At 48.3% G+C, this 18071-nt stretch overlaps 1 protein-coding gene across 2 annotated transcripts in view; it reads right to left on the reverse strand.

Annotated features, from left to right (window-relative positions):
- DCAF15 (DDB1 and CUL4 associated factor 15) overlaps positions 1-18071 on the reverse strand; it is a 255057-nt gene that overhangs the window by 177349 nt on the left and 59637 nt on the right. For both annotated transcript variants that reach the window (XM_085600481.1, XM_085600482.1), the window contains exons 2-4: positions 9614-9711; positions 8443-8584; positions 8050-8156 (exon numbers count right to left, since the gene is read on the reverse strand). In XM_085600481.1, the coding sequence (XP_085456607.1) occupies positions 8050-8156; positions 8443-8584; positions 9614-9711 (347 nt within the window). The remainder of the gene's footprint in view (positions 1-8049; positions 8157-8442; positions 8585-9613; positions 9712-18071) is intronic.

The following is an 18071-nucleotide window of genomic DNA, read 5'->3' on the forward strand; positions in this document are numbered from 1 at the left end:
CAGGCACAAGACACACGAGGTGGGGGTCCGTTACTGACATGGCATGGTGACAGGCGCCACAAGGCTTGAACCCTGAAGTCTTCCTACTGTACATGCCTAACACACCAAAAGGAGTCGACAAAAGGTCAAAAGAACTGTCAAAAAGTGACAGGGGGTAGCTCTCTTCAATGATCAGCGCTGGATGGCGTGGAAGGAGTAGTTTCTTACCTGTAACTCCAGTTCTGTAGTAGGGGTATCTCTGTTATAGTCATAATCTATGAATAGTCCCGCCCATGTGCGGGGACCCCGGAGCAATCAAAATATCTCTTAAGCTGTCCTGCATTTGCAAACCTGCAAAGACACTTAAGAGACAGACAAAATAATACAGCCTAATAACAATATGGCTGCACTGGCCAGCACTTCATCTGAAGTGAACACAAAAGCCAAAATAAAGTTTAAATGTCATTTTTATTCACATCTGACATGTTCCTTTATTGTATCACACTCCCTTCACCAAAATCCCTTTAAACAATAGAGAGGAAGGGGTGGACAGACAAGCCCTATAGGCTGTCATTATGTGTCTGCTAAAAGGATACCGTGCCTTTAAGGAACTCTCCAGAGACCCCCGGTATCCCAGGATGCACAGCCAAAGCAAGTTACTTTCAGTTCTTTTTGAAGGTGTATAACAACAGGCCTGATACTGTCAGTTTACTCCACCGGGGAGGAGGGAGGGTCGCTTATGACTATAACAGAGATACCCCTACTACAGAACTGGAGTTACAGGTAAGAAACTACTCCTTCTGTAGTAGGGGATCTCTGTGTATAGTCATAATCTATGAATAGAATGGCAAGCCCATCCCAACCAATAAACAGCGGTGGAGTAAAAACCGAACACCAACAAATTACTGTGCAAACAAATTCCTCAGCGAAGCCTGTCCAACCTGCGTATCTGCCCTAGCATCAGAGTCCAGGCAGAAATGCTTTGTAAACGTATGGACCGACTTCCAGGTGGCAGCCTTACAAATGTCAGCGATTGGAACATTACTAAGCAAAGCTGTAGTCGCTGCTTTGCCCCTAGTCGAATGCGCTGTAGGCTTACCCCCTAACATCTTATTAGCTTTCTGATAACAGAGCTGAATACAGGACACAATCCATCTGGAGATGGACTGTTTCGAGGTAGCTAGACCAGTTCTTACCGAACCATAATTGACAAACAGTCGATCCGACCTGCGGATGTCTTTTGTCTTATCTAGATAGAATTTCAACACTCTACGCACATCTAGTGAATGCAGATACCTCTCCGCCGGAGAGGAGGGATGCTGAAAAAATGTAGGCAAAGTTATCATTTGATTTACATGGAAATCAGATATCACTTTAGGTAAAAACTTAGGATGAGTACGCATTACCATTTTAGAAGCATGGAATACCGTATACGGCTCTTGACAACACAGAGCCTGAATCTCACTTACTCTCCTGGCCGATGTAATGGCCACAAGGAAGGCAGCCTTCCAAGACAAATGCTGCAGAGAAGCCTTATGAATAGGCTCAAAAGGCTCCCTCATTAATCTGGACAACACCACGTTTAATTCCCATGGTGGAGAAGGTCGTCTAACAGGGGGAAACACCTTACGCAAACCCTCCAAAAAATCTTTAATCACAGGGATTTGAAAAAATGAGGTTTGGGAAGGGCCCTTTCTATACGCAGTCAAAGCTGCGAGATGAACTTTAACCCCTTCAGTGCCCCGCCCTTTCCCCCTCCTGTGCCGGGCCTTTCATTAGCGGGCGGGGTCCATGACGAGAGTCTCGTCATGGGCACAGCGCAACCGTGCTCCATGACGAGACTATCTCGTCATGGGCATTGAAGAGGTTAACAGACTGAAAGTTAAGCCCAGATTGAGCTAACTGCAGTAGATAAGGCAGAATAACATCTTTACAGGATGTAGGGTCAATGTCCTTTGCCGTGCACCATAAGCAGAATCTCTTCCACTTATAGGCGTAAGAAGTCCTCGTAAACTGTCTCTTCGCCTCCTTCAAGATCTCCATACAGTCCTGAGGTAGGTTCAAGTGTCCATACTGTACTAGCTCAGGAGCCATGCTGCCAAACTCAAGGACGAGAGATTGGGGTGAACCATCTGTCCTCCGAATTTCGTGAGAAGGTCCGGCCGACACGGCAGGCGCCGGTGTGGTAGAACAGACCGGTGAAGAAGGTCGGTGAACCACCATTGCCTCGGCCACTCCGGAGCAATCAGGATCATCCTGGCTCTGGATTGCGACAGCTTGATCAGCACCGCCGGAATCAGGGGAATGGGTGGAAAGGCGTAGAGAAAGCTGTTGGACCAGCTGATCCATAGTGCATTCCCCAGTGTCCCTGGTTGGTAGTACCTGGACGCGAAGTCGCGGCATTTGCCGTTTTCTGCCGTAGCGAACAGATCGATATCCGGAGTGCCCCACTCTGCGAAGACGTCTCTTAGCACGTCGTCGTTTAGCACCCACTCGTGATTTTCTTGAACGAGCCTGCTGAGCGCATCGGCTTGGGCATTCTGCACTCCCGGCAGATGGGTTGCCGTGATCGTTAGGTTCCTGGCCACCAGCCAATTCCAGATCGTCTGTGCCTCCCGAGACAGCGTGCGTGAACGGGAGCCCCCCTGCTTGTTGAGGTAATACATGGTAGTAGTATTGTCCGTCTGAACTAGCAGGGAGTTCGTCTTGAAGGAGGAATGGAACGCCTTCAGGGCCAAGTGTACTGCTCGGAGTTCCAAAAAGTTGATGTGGTAAGTCATCTCCGTCTGTGACCATATCCCCTGAATCTGAAGAGGGCCCGAATGCGCTCCCCAGCCCCGGAGAGACGCATCGGTCACTATGGTCTGGACCGGAATATCCTTGTGAACGGGAGTCCCCTTGCAGACATTCTCTAAAGAGCACCACCATTTCAGAGACTGTAGAGCATGTTGGGGCAGATGAATCTTGTCCTCCCAACGCCCCCGCCTCTGGTCCCATTGATCCTCCAGACATTCCTGCAGAGGCCTCATATGCAGACGTGCATTGGGGGTGAGAAAGATGCATGAAGCCATCGACCCCAGTAAAGAGGCCACCGTCCTCACTGCAGGAGAGTGGGCTGAAAGGAGGTGCAGGGCCTTCCAACAGATAGATAAGCGTCTCTCCTCCGAAGGACACACGCTTGCGTTCAAAGTATTGACTGAGGCCCCCAAGTACTGGAGACACTGCACAGGGATCAGCACTGACTTCGTCATGTTGATGTGCAGTCCCAGGCGATGAAGCAAGGCAGCTGTCCCGTTGAAATGACACTGGGCTTCCTGGTACGTGGAAGCTTTGATCAGCCAATCGTCCAGGTAGGGATACACAAACACTTTGTTCTTCCGCAAGTGCGCTGCCACCACTGCCATGCACTTGGAGAACGTCCTTGGTGCAGACTTCAGACCAAACGGGAGTACTGTATACTGGTAATGGTTGTTGCCTACTAAAAACCTGAGGAACTTGCGATGCTTTTGTGCGATCGGCACATGAAAGTAAGCGTCCTGCAGATCTATGGCGCACAGCCAGTCTCCTCGATGCAACGGAGGGTAAATCTGATGCAGGGACAACATACGGAACTTTTCTCTGCGGATCCACTGGTTTGCTTGACGCAGATCTAGAATAGGCCTTAACTCGTTCTTGTCCTTTTTTCTGACGAGAAAGAACCTTGAGTAAAGACCTTTTCCTTTTTGCCTCAAAGGCACAGTCTCTATCGCCGCCTTCTTTAACAGAATGTCCGCCTCCCACTGGAGCTCTCGCACCATGTAGGGAGAGCGCACTGGTGGGACCTGTGGAGGAGGGCTGGTGAAACAAAGACTGTACCCATTGCAAACAATATTCAGCACCCACTTGTCCTGAGTAATTGTTCTCCACTCTGCCAGGTAGTATTGAATACTTCCCCCCCACCGGAGCGGGTAACGGATGAGGGGGAAGTGACCTTTCAGGGCTCCGACCCTGCCGGGCCTTTGTTCCCCGACGAGGATTGATGCTGTCCTCTGCCACTCTGGCGCTTTTGAAAGGACTGCCTCGGGAACTGTTGTTGTTGCTGGTGTTGTTGTTGTTGACCAGACTGACGCCCTTGGCCGCGTTGTTTAGAATAACGCCTGCCATAGGAACGGAATGATCTCTTCTGTTCCTTGGGTTTTTCCAACCCCACGGCCTTCAGGGTTTCTGCTTCGGCCTTCATGCGGGCCATTTCGTCATCCGCATGAGACCCGAACAACGTCGTGCCGGAGAAAGGTAAGTTAGCAATCTTTTGCTGCGCTTCAGGCTTGAGAGAGGTAAGTCTCAGCCAGGAATGTCTCCTCATGTGTACTCCATGACAGTACCCATGGGCCGCCAGCAATGACACATCCCCCGCTGCACAGATGATCTGGTTGGAGACCATCATGCCCTCATTCAACACCTCCTGGAAGTCTTCCCGTTTATCCCTAGGCAGGGAGTCAGCAAACTGTTGCAGGGAGTCCCATAATGATCGGTCATAGCGACCCAGCAGAGCGGAGGCGCTAGCAGCCTTCATAGTCGAGGCCGACGTAGAGCACATCCTCCTCCCCAAGGAGTCCATCTTGCGACTCTCCTTATCCGGAGGAGCTGTTGAAGAGGGCGACTTGGCATGTTGCTTCCTCGCCGCAACCACAATGACAGAGTCCATGGGAGGGTCCACCCTGAGGAACGCCGGGTCCGAATCAGGGACCCTGTATTTCTTTTGCAACCTTGAGGGAGCAGACTTCACCACGGCCGGTGTCAAGAAGACCTCCATGGCTGGTTCCTCCAGACCTGGAACCAAAGGGAGGAGGGGGCGTGATAGATGCGCCTTGTGTAATGTCTCGAATATCACAGAGGTAGGGGGAACCGGTACTGTCACTGAGATTCCCAATTTTGCCGCCCCTCTCATCAGAACATCTTGGAAAGTGGCAATATCATCCACTGGCGAGATTCTAGTAGGCGGTGTTTCCGATAACGTGGGGGAAAGCCGTCCAGTGCCAGAAGAGTCCGAATACCTCGTGCCTCTGGATCGAGATCTATACCTCAGTCGTCCATGCCTTGTGTGAGTGGACGATCTGTGTCTGCTCCGTGACCTCCGGCGCGATCTAGAGCGTGATCTCAGTCTCTTAGGAGCCACTGGTCGCCGAGGAGAAGGCGGGAGCTGTGACACCGGAGGCGGTGGTAGCGGAGGTGGCATAGGTCGCTTAGGAGGCGCCACTGGGAGCCGGGGGTCAGGAGGAGGAGGAGGAGGAGGCTTCTGAGGCCGCGGCTGAGGTTGCGGCCGCGGTAGAGGCAGTGGCAGGGGGTCCATTGGAGACTCTCTCCGTCCATCACTCCTTGCAGGATAACCCGGACTAGCCCTGTCCGGACTTCCGTCCACCCTTCTCTTCTTTGCGGGTCTACCCCGTGAAGAGGCCGAAGTGAACGAGGGAGAGCGTTCTCCTCTCCTAGATCCACGACTGGATATCGAAATCACTGAAGAAGTGTTACCAGGTGATCTCGTCCTCGACGTCGAACCGTGCGTCGACCTCGTACGGCTTCTCCTCGCCGTTGAACGCAAACGTCGTCCCCTCGACGTCGAACGGCGTCCACTGCCTTTTCTCGACGTCGAGCGCCTTCGTCTCGACGGCGAGCCTCTCGACGTCGACGTTGAGCGATGTCGCCTCGACGGCGATCTCCTTCGCCTCGACGGCGATCTCCTTCGCCTCGACGTCCGTCGCCGGCGTCTGCGCGTCGATGCAGTCGACGTCGCTCCATGAGTCGACGGCGAAGGAGGCGAGCGGGCTCGCCTCGACGGCGAGCGGCGCTGTCTGCGGGGCTCAGTACGACGTCGATGGTGTGGCGACGTCGACTGTGAAGCCTTCAACGGCGACCTAGTCCGAGGTCTCGCCGGCCCCTCTCTCGACGTCGAACGTCGAGGACGCCGAGATCCAGAGCCCTGGATCGACGGCGAACACACCGGTGCTGTACCATTCGCCGTCGACGTCCTCGACGTCGAACGGGATCTTACTGCCGGTAGGCGTCGTTTCTGCTCCTTTTTCTGCCCGGAGGTCCCTCCAGTGGCTGAAGCATGGGCAGAGGATGGGGAAGGAGATCCTCCATGCCCAGAAGTCCCACCTGTTCTCTTCTTCTCCTGTCCCTGAAGGCGAATCTTCTCTCTGTCCCTCAGGGTCCTCTTGGAGAAGGTCTTGCAGAGGTCACATGTAGCAGGGACATGTGAAGATGATAAGCAGAGAATACAGACATCATGTGGGTCCGTCTTGGCCATTTTCCTCCCACACTCAGGGCATTTATCAAATAAAGCCATGCTAAGAGTGGGTCAAACTGCACCAAACTACAGGATGCAGCAGAGAAAGGCTCTAGACGTCGAATGAACAAACTTTTATTTCCAAAAAAACAATTTTAGTCAAAATATCCACCCAAAAGGGTAGAGCTCAATGCTCCTGGGTCCTCCTAGCAGGAGCCGGAAAAAAGAACTGAAAGTAACTTGCTTTGGCTGTGCATCCTGGGATACCGGGGGTCTCTGGAGAGTTCCTTAAAGGCACGGTATCCTTTTAGCAGACACATAATGACAGCCTATAGGGCTTGTCTGTCCACCCCTTCCTCTCTATTGTTTAAAGGGATTTTGGTGAAGGGAGTGTGATACAATAAAGGAACATGTCAGATGTGAATAAAAATGACATTTAAACTTTATTTTGGCTTTTGTGTTCACTTCAGATGAAGTGCTGGCCAGTGCAGCCATATTGTTATTAGGCTGTATTATTTTGTCTGTCTCTTAAGTGTCTTTGCAGGTTTGCAAATGCAGGACAGCTTAAGAGATATTTTGATTGCTCCGGGGTCCCCGCACATGGGCGGGACTATTCATACATTATGACTATCCACAGAGATCCCCTACTACAGAAAGAAAAGAACTGAAGTCCGCTCGCCGGAGTGGTGGTTATATTAACGCGGACGTCACATGGAGTCAACCGACAGGCGCGCAGGGGTACTGCTAGCAAAAATCTTCTGGATCCAGTCTGACACCTGGAAGTTCAAAGATAAGGAATCTGCGGCTAGATGTCTCGATCAGATAGGGGCCTCCTCTCAAACTGTTCTCCGATTTTTATGAGAAAGAAGTCTGAATAAAATATAAAATGTAGTGGGGGACGCAACAAAGCCATACTAACTGCCTAAGAGAACCATGAAAACTTGACAGAAAACCTCAGGAAGGTGTGGGGAAAATCAAACAAAAGACAACATGGAGCTGGTGGGCAGAAGGCACACGGGCGAAACCTTAGAGAGTACTGGTGTGCAGAATTTGCACAGCAGGTGGATATGCTACCGAGGTTACACTGAACTCAGCATGTGACTCCGCAGCCTCGTTCAAGGGGTAGACAGAAAGCTGCTTGGGATCACAGGGACGCTGACCAGTGTAAGGAAAATGATACAGAAGTTGGGAGAGGGGAGCTGGTCACTGTAAACAAGAGAAGTGACAGTTGAAAGGAAAGCGTGGACAGAACAGACCATGAAAGAGATGCCCAAAATGTAATCAGTAAACGGGGGAAGCAACTAACTTTGCATATACTGTACAGGGCTTTAACCCAAGAGACACTACAACATGTCCATGGTAGTGAAGCTCAACTGATATGCAGCAACGCAGAAATCTAGCGCTGAAGTAAAGCTTTAATAACTGGCCCATCAGTTTACCAAGTCTAAAGATATATCATACTAGTAAAGTGCCTCTTCTGGATTACCGTAACTAGAGTAAGCTGCAGAAAACAGACTTTACTAGTCACTGAAAAAGCCATTAGAAAAATTGTTATAAACCTTATTCTAGACTAGGTCAAGTTCATGGCCATCAAACATTTACATAATTAAATAAATCTGAGAAACAAAGGAGCTATGATCATAAGACTTGAGAAACTAAATAAAACGGTGATAAAATTGCTGTTACCCCACAACAGCCCCGGGGACCCCAGAACATCATGAAGTATGTGATTAACCATTTCAAAGTAACACCAAAAGAGTTAAAAGTCTCAACTGGAATACAAGGTATTAAACAAAATGTCTTACTTGAAACCAAACACTATGATTTTGGAGGAGTCGTTCGGCCACTCGCACACCGTCAAGTACAAATCGCTATAGATCTCTTCATCTTGAAAGAGACGCACCTGGCGAACCTGTGAATGGAAAAAAGATCATTCCTGAGGAAGAAGTTGGTAAAAAGGGACACCACAAGACAGCAAATGAAACACCAGTGCCCCCATTATGGAACCTTTACACCAAATCATTGCATAAAGGAGACATTGTCTGAGGCACTGGATGAAAGCACAAAACACGGTGCGGGAGAGGGCAAGCTCTTGAGAGCCAAAACTCTCCCTTTGGATTCAAAGACATACCCCACTTTGTTGCAGACACATGCCCCCTTTTCTGGAAGGCAATTTATAGATTTGGAAGGGCTCTTACCAGCCTAAGTTTGCTGAGAATGTTGAATTCCCACCAGTATAAATGGTAGATATAAAAGGAAAAGGAAAAGTCATCATCCAGAACTTTGCTGGTGTAGGAGAGGACATAACGGCCGCACTTTGAGAATCCCAGGAAGATGTGCCTAGAAAAAAATAACATTCTGAATAAAAATCTGTACAGTACTGAAGAGCAGGAAGATCTATCAACTGCAAATAATACGAGTGTCTTTCTGATCGGATACAGGGACTTTACTGGGCATGCAGTTCCTACATTCCTACCTTGCCAGTACCTGCATGACTTCCTGCATCTTCTTCCCATGGTTACATTTCTAAGGTAATTTGAGCTACAAGAAACTAAGATCCTGATCAGCAATGATGTATTGCCAATATTTGTCAACTCTAGGCTCTTGAGAAGAGAGATAAACATCTGCTCTTGCACTATACAATCAAAGAACTGTGTGGATCTCTTCACAGAATCAGAAATTACCAGCCGTCCTACAACTGCTCCCTGTTTTTCATATTACTTTACTAAGAAAAAATACATATGCATCTGTTAGTCCAGCATTGTCTGTACCAAAGAAGTCCACCAACGCAGTCAACAGGTAAAAGGTATCTCACACAACCCCATTAGAAAATAACTCCTCCAGCATTTCTCCAATTGACCCCAAAATATGCACATTTAAGCCTAGAATCCCACACTGGTTCTGGCAGCTTTGAATTTCGGAACGATTCAAACACATTCCAACAGTACTCCAGGCAGGAGAAGCAGTGTACGTGAATAAAGCCCAGTACGCATGCTCCCTAAAGAGATGACAGCTGCCTTCTTGCCTTTCCCAAGGCATACTAGCATTCTCATTGCCTTAACTAAGATGTTTTGCACATGCAGCTCCCTCAAAAGTCTACTCTTGCTCTACTTGATTAGTAAGAACAGTCCTATCACCCACGTCTATCTTTCCCATTCCAAGCTATAACAGGGCAAGTATAACACAGGACCCCTCAAATGGGGACAGAGGGTGCATCTCCACAAGCTCCAGTCAGACAATTGTTGAGAGAAGAACGCCTCAACACACGCCACTCCTCCCTCAAAGAAGAAAACGAAAAAGGAAATCACATCCAGTAACCACAACCTTATTTCTTCCAGCAGCGGTCAGTTGAAGATCAACTACACTCACCCGGATCTCAGGAAATCTTCATCCACAATGTTCTTGAGAGAGACACAGACTCTGGGCGGGAGCTTCCGAAAGAGTCTAGGTGAAAGCTGCCCGCTTATCTGAGAATAAAAAGAAAGACCGTGATAGTGGTGTTAATGTTAAAATAATTATGCAAGAGATTATTCCACCACTGGTCCCACCGATGCAAGCTATATTAGCAAATAAGGCAATGTAAAAACTCCCTTTCATCTAGAATGCTTCACAACAGCAAGTCACTTTCTCTAATCCAACTACCGAGATCACAATAGAAAGGCAGCATTACTATAAACAGGTCTGCTGTGAATAGTCCACCTACAAAGGCAGCATATACACACTCATGCAACAATACTGTAATTTTAGATGTTTAGTTAAAGATAGTTTGTTACACCTTTATGTCATGCGTACACTCAACAACTCGGAGCTGACTCAGGTAGATTACTTCTACTTAATGCTGGGTATCCCAACTACAATGTAAGTACTGGACACAGTTGTTCAATTAAATTTTAAACAACCTGCACAAGAAAACCATATCGCTAAAAAGCATTGGCAAAGTCAAAAAGGCCTGGCCTTGGCAATCTTGTGTGTGTTTTTTTTCCACTGCAAGCATATGACAAAACAATGAAATGGAACAAAAACAACTTCTCCACTGAGTTATGGATTTCAGAATTACGGCTTATGAAGGAGACCAAAATAAATCAACACCTAGCCAAGCACTCTAACTGTAGGCAGCTGCACTTTCACAAAGTCACTATAACACTTTATTAAAAAACTTTAAAAAGGGCTGCAGGCAAAATAAGTAGCCACTATTTAACGTTTATATAAACAAGACTCTTTGAACCAGCTTTACAACTGAAGTAAAAGGAATTAATTTTAGACACATGTGAACTTGCACAGGTTTTGTGCAGTCACTCACAGTGAAGGAAGCCACTGGGTAAAAGCAGGCTAACCCACTGCCTCATACTATATAGCTGTGGCCACTGGATGAAACTCACTGACCAAAAAACACAAGAGCGCTACATCCGTCTCAAAGGCCTGTACTTTAAATTTAAAAAAAGTTATTTGTTCTCAGAATTGTATTTAAAGTAAAACTAACCATGAAGGAAGATTTAAGACACTAGAAGCGGCTTTTAAGACTTGAACAAAAAAAGGCCTTAAGAGATTCAGTGCTAAGTGGGTTCAGAAAAGACTATGGCAGTAAGTAAAACTGCTCATTTCGAGCAAAACTGGTAGTTTGTAGGTCCCTTAGGGTTTCCACGCTCTCCCCATGTCTATTCAATCTATATGTGGGACCTATGGGACTGCTGCTTGTCTACAGCAGATCCAATAAAATGGACCTATCACTGGCTCAAGAACTAGCAGAGGATGATTATGTGCCAGCACCCAATGCAACAGTCAAGTGCCAAGGATTCACAATTGACTCTTTGCTCCCTATGCAGCCTTGTGTAAACAAATGAGTGCACTCTGCCAACGCTCTTCTCCACCAACTAAAGAAAATAAAACAATTTCTTTCTAGTATACAATTAAGAGTTGTAGCCCTTGCGTTCATATCCAAAATTGGCTCGGGCAATTACATCAGTTTATTTACCAGTTTACATGCTGTCCTCACTCAAAGCTATTCCCCACTCCATGCCACATAGCACAATAAAGAAGATTAGACCACATTTCGCCTACCTCAAGAGAGCCACATGGGCTACCAACTAGAGGCACGGATCAAGTTCAAAATTTGCTGCCTCACCTACAAAGCTGTACGTTATGACAGACCCAACTACTTAGCAGATCTCCTATCCTTATCAGGGGGTTTAAAACAATGTACGATTACGATCTCTTTCACCCTAAAAATCACCTTAATTCCGATCCACTCAAGCTCTTAATCATTCTCTGGCACTGCATCACGTTACAGAATTCTCTGCCACATCAGCTAAGGGTAGAGCCTAACATCTTGCTGTTCAGAAAGTGCCTCAAAACTCACTTACTCAGGACTAACCAAGGCAGTTCTTATCCTTACGACTCCTCAATTGATTTATGAATGATCTAGACTATGCTAGGAGTTTGACAAGTAAATGGACACCGAATATTGGAACTTCACTTGATACTTTGTACCCTATATATTTCAAGTGTTTGCTTTCTCCACCTTACCCTCGTCTCATTCCTACCCTTCATCTTCCCTTCCCCAGATGCCTCTCTGTAGCTCTTTTTACTCATGTTCTCCATGCAGCTCATGCATTGTTTGCTATACCACTTCAGTGACATAGTGCTATATAAAATCGTTAAATGAGGTAAACATCTAGGATTCTTAAGTTTTATGCACCCACGTGTCCACCTAAATTAACTTTTGCGTAACAAATCAAACATTTCCGCTACATGCAAACAAGAGTTTTCCTTCTACCAAAACCAAAAATTTGTAGCCATTACTATTATCCATTCAAACGTACTCTTTCTATCAACAAACATTAACATTGAAGTTGGCCCTCTTAAAGATTCGAACCGCAAGGAGTTCAGAAACCTCATCAGTAAATGCTTAACTGTAAATGTCAACAAATAATCATTTGGTTCCTTTGCCGTTTTTTTTTCTCCTTTATCTCTATACTGTTGGTCTCTCGGTAGGAAGCGGCTAGGGGCACAACAACATGCAGGAGGCATCACAAGGGTCCTTGGACCTTTTTTGCCTTTTTTTGGGGATGAGAAGTTGGGGGGGGGGAGGTTTGCACTGGGATTAGTATATGGGTATCTTTTGGATTGTGTTGGACTTGGCCCTTCTGGCAGGTTCACCCCTAAACTTTTTGCGATTATCCTAGCTTTTTCCCTATGTCGTGTAAGTCGTTTTAAACCTCTAGGCGCTTTTACACAGTGTCCCAGTGGAGAGTGCGTGTGCGCTGTGTATGTCTTTAGTGAGACTGACCTGCCCTCCCATAGGAATGCATGGGGAATGTGTGTGTCGATGATAGTTCCTGATGCGTGGGGATTGCAGGGTCGAGTTTGGTATGTGCGAACTCGTGAGAGTGAATGCTGCGCGATGATGTGTGCGGCGTTGCTGTGTCTAGTGTAGAAGTGCCACTTCTAGACGCCGACATAAATATGAAGTGACTGTCTGGCTTGGGATTGGCTGGTGTGCCTGGCTCCAGGAGTCAGGATGGGTCTGCCCCAGCGGTGGATAGGGAGATTTACATCCAGATGGGTGGGAGGAGTACACCTGGGACCTGAATAGGGCTGGGTTTTCCCCACACAATGCTGGCTCCGCCCCCTGTGGTGCGACTGATGTCCCTAGCCTGTCCTGTGAATAGGTAGAGGGGCTGAGCAAAACAAAGTGCTCAGGAACCAGTTGCATCTGGTTCGCCCCTTCCCTGCACCTTGAGACAAAGGAAACCTGTGCATAAAAAGGGGTTGTGACCCCATGTAAAGTGTTCTGTTGTGCCTGTGTTCTTGAGGGGACACTCTGCCAGGAGGAACCGCCGCGGGACCCAGCTGCTGTTTCCTGTGGGTCCCTGCGTGCTGGCCTGGCTGGCTGCGCCTTGCTGGGGTCCCCCAGCACCATAGATCCTCTGATTTTGCCTTCCTGGAGACCTTGTGGATCCCTAGCGCCTGGAAGCGCTCTTATGCAGACCTCGACTATTTTTATTTTTTTAATGGCAGCACGGGGCTGCAAGCATTTTAAATAGGGAGTCCCACCGCTTTGGTGCTTTTTTTAAAATTAATAGCGGGTGCCCACCCCGCGTTTGGCCGGTTGTCAGCGGGAGTCTACCCCGCTTTATGGTGATATAACAAGCGGCGGGTGCCCACCCCGCGTTGCCACCGTTGGGGATTTGTTTCCACAAGCAGGAGCCCACCACGCATCACGGTACGCGTTGGCGGGTGCCCACCCCGCACCGCCTGCAGTCTCCAGCAAGGAGGAGCGCTGTGTCCCTGCACATTGCCGCCGCGAGCCCGAGACGCAGAAACGAGAAGTGACGCCGGACCCGAGGGAAGCCAGAGGGTTGCCCACCAACCGGGACCCCAACCGCCACGTTATTACGACGCTGAGCGGAAGCACGAAGTCCCGGCTCCAGGGAAGACCGCGGGACAAGGCGGAGGAAACCCGGAGCCTCGCGGGCTCCAAAACGAAGTCCCAGTCCCGAGGAGGGGGACCGGGTGAAGTTAGGCTTACCGCGGCGCGGGCCTCCCCTCAAGATTGGGAGTCCCCGTGTGGCATGCGGCGAATGCTGCGATGGGGTGGAGGGATCGCTTGACTCGAGCGACGCCGTTGTATGCCTCCCAGCGCTTGGGTTGTCTGTGGAAAACGAAAGGCTTTGAGAAATGGGATATGATTGGTATAAGTAAGGTGGGTGACCTCTGGGCGAAAGGGTCCTTTAAAACGTTTGAAATGCTCAAGACTGAATACAAATTAAATGATAGGGAGTACTTCCGATATGCACAGGTCTACCATGCGCTGTGTTCGGTTTTTCCGGATGTTGCTGCTATCACAGAATATTCCCCGTTGGAAGATAGGGTGTTAGATGGCTATGTGCCCGACAGCACTATTTCTCTGATCTATAAAAAACTTATTAATGATCGTACGGACTTGCTGACCCATCTGCGGGAGGCGTGGACGGCAGATGGATTGGAACTGGACGATGAGGATTGGGTATCGGCGGTGGCCTCCCCGAAAGAGGTGGCGATCCCGGCCCGCCTTAGATTTGTGCAGCTGAAGATACTCCATAGAGTGTATGTCACAGGGCCTTGTTTGATACGTATGGGTTATTCGAGGGATGGAATATGTAAGCGTGGCTGTGGCTTGTTGGGTACCTTTCTTCATATCCTATGGGAATGTTCGGCGGTCGTACGATTTTGGAACGGGGTACATACTGTAATGGAGGAGGTCACGCATGTCGCTTTGTTACCAGAGGCCAGGAGGTGTTTGCTGAATGTCTGGGAACCAAATGACTATAATGCGGCGCAGACGCAGTGGGTGACTTTGGGGTACATGGTGGCTAAGCGCAATATCGCACAGTTGTGGGGTTCCCCGAGGCCGCCTACGATTTCGGTATGGAAGGAGAATATGGATTGGTGTATGTTCAGGGAAAAGACGGTGTATGTGGCGAGAGGCAAGCCTGCGAGGTGGACTAAGGTGTGGGGTCCATGGAATTCCTATCGTGGAAATATCTGCGCTCCGCCTCTGCCGCGAGAGGTCGACGTCGCTTTGTCCCCCTAGCCGCACATTCTACGTAATTGTGTATGCTTTTTCCTCTTCTCCGCCGCCCCCCACTACCACCTCCTGTCAAGAGTTATTCCAGATAACATGGATCTTCCCCCGTCCTGGGGAGTGCACGCTGCTATTTCGGACTCTTATTGCCTTGTTTGTGTGTTATTGTTTGTTTTTTAATAGAAAATATGAAACCGTCCTTTTTGATCGCCCTTGGACTGTGGCCGCGGCCTGTTATATGTGCTTATGAACTTTCGGGAGCATTTGCTTCTGGCTCATTTGAATGTATGGCGTTGCCTTGCTGGCTCCCGAGCTTTCTAGCGGCCGGCCCTTGTGGTTGTAGGCCCTTGTTTGTATCTTTTTAATGTGTAATAAAGGTTTCTTATAAAAAAAAATTTAAAAAAAAAAAAAAAAAAAAAGAAGATTGGGAGTCCCGCTAATGCGCTACGGCCCGCAGAAGCCGACCTACAGGCGGGAGCCTACCCCGCCGTGTTGAGCCTGCAGCCCAGAGAAGGAGGCGCATAACAGAAGACTGGAGCCTCGCGGGTCCCAGAGACTGCCATCCGCCGAATGTCTCCGGTGAGTGGGGATCAGCTGCTGGATGGTTGGGGGTGCGTCGGGGCACGTTTTTCGGTGCCCGCCCCCGTGACGAAGTCGGGCACTGCGGGTGCAGTGCTCATTCCTCCCTCCCGCTGCCCCACCTGACAGTGGGCAGCGGCAGCGCTTTGGGGGCATGTGTTGTAAAGAGCTCCAGTCCGCTCCCCCGAAGGGGGCATTTCTAGTCTAGAGCCCAGAGAGGCTCAAACGCTTGAGCATCATTACTTTAGAGCCGTGTGGCTCCCACGGGGGCAATATTGTTTTAAAAGCCCCAGAAAGGCCCAGAGGGCACAGTCGTGCCAGGGCCCGCTTTTCCCAGACCCCAGCTGCCCTGCGAGAGCGCAGGCAGCGGCGACGGTTGGCGCAGGTTGGCACAGAAGGGCACACGGAGTGCTTGTGCCCCGCTTGGTGATTACACAGCTGCCCAGCAAGTAGTGGGCAGCTGCAACGTTTAGGCCAGATCTTTGTGCCTTCTGCCTTGGCTGCCTGCGCAGCCCAGCCCTGACATTTGGGACAAAGGGCGTTTGCGCCCCGGAGAGGCCAAGTTGGCCTGGGGACAGTTTTCCTGTGTTGTGCCCTCACCTAGGGTACATGGTGATTTCTGCATGTGTACTTTTGCGCAATGTGCATTGCCTTCATGCTTATTTTCATTCCTAACTGTGTCTATGCGTAGGAGACTGTTTTCCTAGTATAGGTTATGCTAGTGTGTTCATGGTTCTCTGCGTGATAAATGCCGAAGGTGTTTAGGATTGCGTAGGGAGTACTTACCTTTTTACCAGGGGTTACTGGTTGTGCGCTACATTTATTATTTGTTCTACATTTACAATTTGGTGATTTGTGATGATTCTGACAAGTGGTCCATGTGGCCCTGTCTTGTGTAAATAGTCCCCTGTAAATTCCGCCCAGTGCCAGTTAGCACAGTGTAATGTGTGTGAATATTATCTAATGTGTTTGGTATAATACAAAGGCTATTTTTATATATAACCTTGTGTGGCGTTTCTTTTGTGGTGGGCCTTGGGTGTGGTTGCTGGGTGCGCGCGCAAACGCTTTACACATATCCTCCGGGATAAGCCTGACTGCTCGTGCCAAGCTACCAAGGGGGTGAGCAGGGGTTATCTTTGGCGTGTAACTCCCCAGCCCTGACTTAGAGTGGTGGTTTCTGCCTGGCTTTGGCGCAAGCCCTAGTCAACCAGAAATCCCATTTCTAACAGATTGCATTGTTATTTGTTATGGAATTATTGTATTTTCACCAATGAAGAAGCTCAGAATTGCCTCCATTAATATTTGTGGGCTGAACGGCCCCCTAAAGAGAAGGAGAATTAGTCTCGATGTTAAATTTTTGAAGGCAGATATTATATGTCTTCATGAGACACACATTGAAGCAGGCAGAAGGGGGGGGGGGGGGGTTCTGGAGATGGCTGGTTACCAAGTTATTGCTAGTACTACACAAGAAACTAGGACAAGAGGGGTGGCGGTTTTGGTAAGGAAGGGAGGCGGTTTTGGTAAGGAAGGGAATGGGTAGCTTTCCGCGCTCATCCGTAGATAAAATGGGTAGATGGGTAATTATGCAATGTTTTGATAGCAAGATATTTACTCTCTGCTCAGTATACGGCTCAGTGTTGGATGATCCTGTATTATTTGATTGTTTGAATATTGAGCTCGTTGGATGGCCTCTTCCTCTGATTTTTTGCGGAGATATGAATATTAATATGGCTGTCAGGTTTCCATCCACAAAGGAGTGATGTATCAAGGTCGGAAACACAAGGTTTTTAAATCACTGTCGCAACTTAGATCTTTGCATGGGTTATCAGATGTATGGGCAGAGCAAAAGGGGAATGATCCTGGCTTCACGTACTTTTCTGCACCACATTAAGTGCATGCAAGATTAGATTACTTATTTGTGTCACAGGAGCTTTTACAAGATTGCGAGATAAGTAAATATCCCAAAGTTATGTCTGATCATAATCCTTTGGTGATAGAATTAAATATCAAGCTTGAATCCTTACAGACACGATGGACATTTAATAGGGCTTTATTAAGTGAAGAAGAGTACATACAGCACTTTGAGGAATGAATTCCTAGGTTTATTGGAGAAAATTTGGGGAGCACCAATATAAGTATAGTTTGGGATACATTAAAAGCACGGGTCAGAGGAGAAACAACTAAGTATGGCTGGGAGTCACAAAGGAAGTATAAGATTTTGTCACAAACTCTGTATGAGGAATTAGGTAAGGCAGAAGCAGAATTAATTCAGGTATTGTCTGAAAGGGGAGATTTAGGGTCAGCCCAATCGAAGATTACTATTGCTAGATCTGCCATCACTGAGATATCTATTAGGAAATCGACTGGGAAGTATGTGGCATGGCGGAGCAGGGTTTATGAAAATAGTGAGAGGGTGGGTCACCTACTTGCTGTACACGTACTAGGGAGAAAATAGTTCAAACTTGGATCAGTGAAATTAGGGACCCTAGCGTAGGTATGGTAAGTGAGCCGGATGCCATCCTCTCTGCATTTCAAACATTTTATCAAAAATTATATACCGAGGATATTAAAGATAGGGATGAAGAAATTGAGGATTATCTAAAGGGGCACATTTTTGATAAGGTATCTCCTGTAGAGAAAGACTGCTTAGGCGCACCATTTACAAAGGATGAATTAAAAACAGCA

The sequence above is a fragment of the Triturus cristatus genome, chromosome 4_2 (assembly GCF_964204655.1).
Source record: "Triturus cristatus chromosome 4_2, aTriCri1.1, whole genome shotgun sequence".
Taxonomy (NCBI): Eukaryota; Metazoa; Chordata; class Amphibia; order Caudata; family Salamandridae; genus Triturus; species Triturus cristatus.